General features: G+C 34.3%; 1 protein-coding gene across 1 annotated transcript; it reads right to left on the bottom strand.

Annotated features, from left to right (window-relative positions):
• Window positions 1–3,246: 3,246 nt before the first annotated feature.
• Window positions 3,247–5,521, bottom strand: ponzr5 (plac8 onzin related protein 5). Its single transcript, XM_065248538.1, has 4 exons — window positions 5,400–5,521; window positions 4,907–5,005; window positions 4,520–4,674; window positions 3,247–3,780 (listed from the first exon to the last, which is right to left on the bottom strand). The coding sequence occupies exons 2-4, from the start codon at window positions 4,998–5,000 to the stop codon at window positions 3,658–3,660; spliced, it is 372 nt and encodes a 123-aa protein (XP_065104610.1). The 5' UTR covers window positions 5,001–5,005; window positions 5,400–5,521; the 3' UTR covers window positions 3,247–3,657.
• Between the last annotated feature and the right edge of the window lie 416 nt (window positions 5,522–5,937).

The raw sequence follows: 5,937 nt of genomic DNA, 5'->3' as shown, positions 1-5,937 counted from the left end.
TCAGTACTTGCCGATACCGATACAGAGTACTTAATAGAGCTATTTACTTTCCTGATGTTTTTGTCATGGCCGAAGCAGCAACTAAGAAAAAGAAATCCAAGGTTTTGTCGGAGGAGACCAGAAAGAGAACATGGAGTGACTGAATAAAAAGAAGGACGAGGATCAATTATATTGGGCCAGCGTTTGCTCGCTGGCGTGAACTAAAGCAGGAGGAGGGGTTTCTGACCACTTTTTTGAAATACGAGTACGAGTACGAGTACTTGCATTTCAGTACTTGCCGATACCGATACAGAGTACTTAATAGAGCTATTTACTTTCCTGATGTTTTTGTCATGGCCGAAGCAGCAACTAAGAAAAAGAAATCCAAGGTTTTGTCGGAGGAGACCAGAAAGAGAACATGGAGTGACCGAATAAAAAGAAGGACGAGGATCAATTATATTGGGCCAGCGTTTGCTCGCTGGCGTGAACTAAAGGAGGAGGAGGGGTTTCTGACCGATGCTGACTTGGCCCTCATGCTTTTGTACTAGTAAGTAATGTTATAATTCTTGAATATATAAGTCTTGTCTGGCACCCGAATACTCTCTTTTTTATGTGAAATTTACTGGAAGCTACTTGGAGAGTTTATAGAGAGATTATCATCACGTGACATTGTGGCGCAGACGTGAAAAAATGCCTACCACCCCCTAGTGGCCAAAAAGTTCCATGGTGTGCCTTTAAATATTGGAGATAAGGGTCATTCTACAGAAACGTCCACTTTTGGCATTGCAAGATGTCTTAAAATGTATTTGTTTTTCTAACATTTAAACTTAGACCACATTATTAGATTACTCTTTGATTTTATAAGTACACATAAATGACAGCTTAATGATTTTTTATTTTTTGTGTGCATGTACTTTAAAACTGCATAGACCTTTTTTTTTTGTCACTGGTGTTACCTTACTTCTTTAATAAATATTAAAAGGTGTTTATGAAGGTGTTGAAGCTTAATTCTTAAGTGTAGCAGAATTCAATGAATTAAAAATTATCATCATGTCACATGTGAAAGATTTTATTTAATGTGAAAAAAAAACAAAGTAACACCAGTGACACAACAAATCACCAGTCACTGGTGTTACTGATCTTCACTGCTGTTACCCATAAGGAAGGTAACACCAGTGACAAAACTTCATTTTACAAAATTTCTGCTGCAAAGTGTCAAACCACATGTTGTCAATCATTGTATATTCACTAAATAAAGTAGTTTAATCCATTTGTATTCTAGTTTTTTGCAATTCCCAAACAATAAGGGAGGTCATACCAGTGACTTACTGTAAACTAAAAGCTTCATATGAAATCATGATAAATGAGAAGATTTCTGATAACTGAAAAGAGACAGTGGACTTACATGGGCTTCTACAGGAAATTTAAAGAGAAGAAAGTCAAGTGATGTGATTAGTGTGATTTTTATTAAAAAATTAGAGCTTTTTTTAAATGGTAACACCAGTGACACAACTTTAGGGGACCACTACTTTCATTATATATTATTTTATAATATTTATTTAGCATTTTGTCTTTTAATGTAATTTACATCATATATTTGATAGTTATGGACACATTATTGTATTTTAAATGGAAGAAAACACTGTTTTTGATCTCAAAATAAAGCATTTCCCTCTGTACATGACTGTGGGGACGAGCTCTTCTGTGGTGCTTGGAATTCTAATTAATTAATAAAAATCAAATATTGCTATTGATTGCTCAAGGTGTAATTGTTCAAATAACATATTGTTTCATTTTAAAATTTAAAAAATCTTTTAAGCCTAAAGGCTGTTTCAAGTGTAATATTTCTGTAAAGGCTAGGGACAGAAAAATTTCGTAGAATGACCCATAATACTAATTTCTATTTCTAAAACAATGACGGAAAAGGAATTTTGACTGGAATATAATCGTCTCTCTCGTGCATTTTATTTACGGTGACAGTTTTTGTTTGTTGACATTATCTACTTTTGCTTACATAAACCAATATTAAAATACCTCTACTACATTTGTCAACTTTAGTACGTGATATTTTTACTATTAATAAATTTCCTAAAATCAAAATTGTATAAACATAATAATAAATATATGAATCTAAATATTTTCATTAATAAATATTTAAAACTCGATGCTGTTGCTCGTGAGTACCTGCGCGTACAGGAGTAGTATGTAGGCCAGAAGAGGTAAGCTTATTGCAACCTATATGCTTTGCAATTCAGTACGTTCGACTGTCAGTGTATACTATAAAGGCTAAATGTGTGACGTCAAAAATTCTAAATTCCATGATGTCATAATGGAGACTAGAACACATGACGCTCGAACAGGTTCGTTCTAGAGAAAACAACACGTTTTATGTCACTTCTTTTATATTGTGTGTCTGCTACCCAGTCTCACAAAGTTTCGTGATATAGTCACGTATTTTTTTTATTCTTTTTTCGTGCTATTATCACGAAATTTCGTGTTTTTTAGTGATCGTATAACGAATTCCTGTTTTCGTGTGATTATCACGTATTGGTTACTCAACTGCTTTTTCCTATTTTTAAACCATTGTCGCTTCGGTTTAGGGTTAGATTTGGTGCTTGCATTAGAAAGTCACTTTATATATTGGTTTATACTATTTTTTCTGATTTATTTTTCTATATGTCGCCTGGCGTTGGGGTTAGAGTTGGGTTTGGTTAGGGATGTCATTTTATGTAAATCTAACCCTAAACCGAAGCGACAATGGTAAGAAAATAGGACAAAACAGTTGAGTAACCAATACGTGATAATCACACGAAAACAGGAATTCGTTATACGATCACGAAAAAACACGAAATTTCGTGATAATAGCACGAAAAAAGAATCAAAAAAATACGTGACTATATAACGAAATTTCGTGTGTTATTTACGGACCTTGGAATTTGCTCGTTTTCGGATTTTTAGACATTCTCTGTGATTATTGCAATCGCACATATCAGAAATAATATGATTAATCTCTGTCATTTTCCTGCGGTTATCATACTAGCGGGTAAACTTAGATGTCTCTATTCTAATACAGGCGCTCCACCTAGTGGCCATATTTGTTTCATGCAATAACTTTTCGAAATAGTTTGTTTTGTTTTCATTGTTTGTTTTGTTTTCAAGCTTTGTAGTTCAAGATTTGATATGTTTAATAAATGTATTCTTTAATGTTATTCTCTCTTTATTATATTACAAAACTCACACACACAGATAAACAGACACACAAACTACTTGAAACAAATTGCATGTGGATTTAATCAGAATAAATCAGGAGCAGAACTAAGACTATCTTGAAATTCCTTTTTTGTTACACAAAAACATTGAGGTTGACACTCGATCTGCCCATCTACACACACTTCTCTAACAGTTGGTCTTGAAAATTTCACAGGATGAGCTAGATCAAATAATATTTGCCTGGAATGGCTATTGCATCATTGAATAATCTTTGTTCTCCTAGTGTAAGCATGTGAACGTTAAACATGTCATGGAAATTAGGTAACGTTGAATGAATGATGAATAATGAATACATTTTCAGTATATCCCTCATTGCAGATTAAAAAAAAAAACTACATACACTTTATTGTTCCCTTTCAACAAATACAGATGTGCAGATCTAAATAAATCAGTGGGTCCAAGCTGTCTTCATCTTGGTTGACTTCTAACAAGTGTGACTGTTTGTCCACGGACGTTCATTTCTCGCGACATCTGACACCAGGCACAGACACCACAGAAGACAGAATAAAGGCAGTCATTACAGATGGTACCCTAGAGAAAAAAGAGAGAGAGAGAGAGAGAGAGAGAGAGAGAGGGACATACTTATTTACAAACATACAATATATGAAATCAGTGAAACAAACATTAAAAATCATCAATAACATTATTATTACATTATTTATTACATTATTTCAAATGTACCTTTATTCACGTGGAAAAATAACCCTAGTGATCTACTTATGTTATATGTTTGTCTTTGCCCCTTAATTCAATATTATATATTTTAAATACATATATTCTCTAGAATTAAAATTCAGTATTAATACCTATTGAACAGAATGACATCATTACACTGACACACATTTAGGCAACAATCAACATAAGCCTGTTTAGTATGATTTGCATTTGCTCTTTATTCATTTTTTGTGTCTCATAATGTTTTACTGTTTACATTCTCATTGCATACATCTGCTTATGTCTGGAATATTGTAAAAAAAAAGATCAGGATGTGCTACATGAACTGCTTTGTTTTCTTGGTCAATGACATTGGGAAATGTCCAAGATTTTTCTAGGCAACACTTAAAGATACAGACTCAGAAAAAAGGTACATATACTGGTACCTCAGAGGTACATATCTCTACCTAAAATGTACATATTAGGACCTTTTTAACCATCCCAGTTACAAAAATGTACATCTTTGTACCTTTTTTCTGAGAGTGAACGTTCCTGCAACATATTTTTAAACATAACAGCCTTTCAAAACACAAAGTTTTACAATATTTGTCCAAACCTGGATTCCATAGCGACTGCGCACTGATACCCGCATGGCCAACGTTATTGGAGGGATGCATCCGAATCCATCGAGCAGAGGGAGACACAAACACTCGCCGTGCTTACGAGCCGTCGAGCAGGCAAAACAAGGAAAGCACCAAAATGAAAAGCAACCTAAGAAAAACAATACTATTATCAGAATGACAAACACCCATATCAAATACTAATAGTGTGTAGGCGGAATTCATCCGCAGTAGCCTTTTTACAAATTCTTGGGTTATGTACAATGAACTTTGTCACAGCTACTGTTATAACAATACTGTTAAAGAAACAGTGACATTCCTTAAGAGAATAGTTGCATGCAACCTCACAGGCACGCCAAAGTACACAGAATAGAGAGACTCACACTCTGGTACATCATCACAGCAGTCACAGATTCCAGAACTCCACTGGTTAGAAGTGTGTGTCATGACAAAAGGCTTTGGCTGTTGAAAGGTCATTGTGTCTATAATGCAACAAGTCAGGTAACACAAGAAAAAGATTAAAATCCTGTCACAAGAATTAATAAACAGTTTAACTAAATTTAACTTTAGTACTTATTTTTAAAATCCTTTTCACTTTGAAATTGCGTTTCACTTTGAATGATGAATTTCACATCAATCTTTGTGTTATTGTTAATGTAAAAACAAAACAGACGATACAAAATCATTCAACACATACATGCTAAATCTTTGATATGATTCACATCAGTTCATCTAATTAAAGCTTTGTCTTTACTAAAAACTGTGAATTCTGTTTTTACTTAATTTAGTTTACAGTACAAAATTCATTGCAAATGTCAAATTGAAAACCAAAGCCAATACAAATGCAAATTCATGAATACCAAAAGCTGCTCTTACCTGAGTGAGAGACTAGAGAGGACACAGACTTGTGTTCAGTCACCGTGAAAGCCAAAATGATGGAGATTGAGTGTTGAGAGTTAAGTAACACTAAGACACATGAAGGTGTGCTGTTAACTTCCTTAAACTCACTGGTTGGACAAGTTATGCCTCTGTGATGAAAGTGATGACACTCATGACCAGGCCCAAACGAAATACGTGCCCGCAGATTTCCGCTGAATAATTAAATTACAGTAGAATAGTCAGGAACATAAAATAATCCAGCCTGGCTACACATACATTTTAAACTCATGATGTAATGCTTGCTTAATAATACTATAACAAACAGACAACTTCTCTGTTCAATGTGCTGGCAGGATTCATCTTTTTTTGGTGTATTATACAAAATATGCTTCCAACTTTCCCCCTGATAACCCATAAAAAACCAAACTGCATCCATGTAGTCTGGATAAGAGAAGTAATGCCCTGTCAAGTTAGTTTTCGTGCTTAGGGGGCATATACACTCTTAATTCAGCTGGGTTACCCAATGGGTAAATAT

The sequence above is a fragment of the Paramisgurnus dabryanus genome, chromosome 2 (genome assembly GCF_030506205.2).
Source record: "Paramisgurnus dabryanus chromosome 2, PD_genome_1.1, whole genome shotgun sequence".
In the NCBI taxonomy this organism is placed as follows: Eukaryota; Metazoa; Chordata; class Actinopteri; order Cypriniformes; family Cobitidae; genus Paramisgurnus; species Paramisgurnus dabryanus.
Note: the sequence above shows the minus strand (reverse complement) of the source record. Positions and strands in the feature narration are given on the sequence as shown.

Coding starts and splice junctions, on each gene's coding strand:
- ponzr5 (XM_065248538.1), bottom strand. CDS start 5,000: ATGACCTTTCAACAGCCAAAGCCTTTTGTCATGACACACACTTCTAAC. Junction 4,675..4,906: donor CTGTGATGATGTACCAGAGT/GTGAGTCTCTCT, acceptor TGTTTTTCTTAG/GTTGCTTTTCATTTTGGTGC. Junction 3,781..4,519: donor GCAGTCGCTATGGAATCCAG/GTTTGGACAAAT, acceptor TTTTTTCTCTAG/GGTACCATCTGTAATGACTG.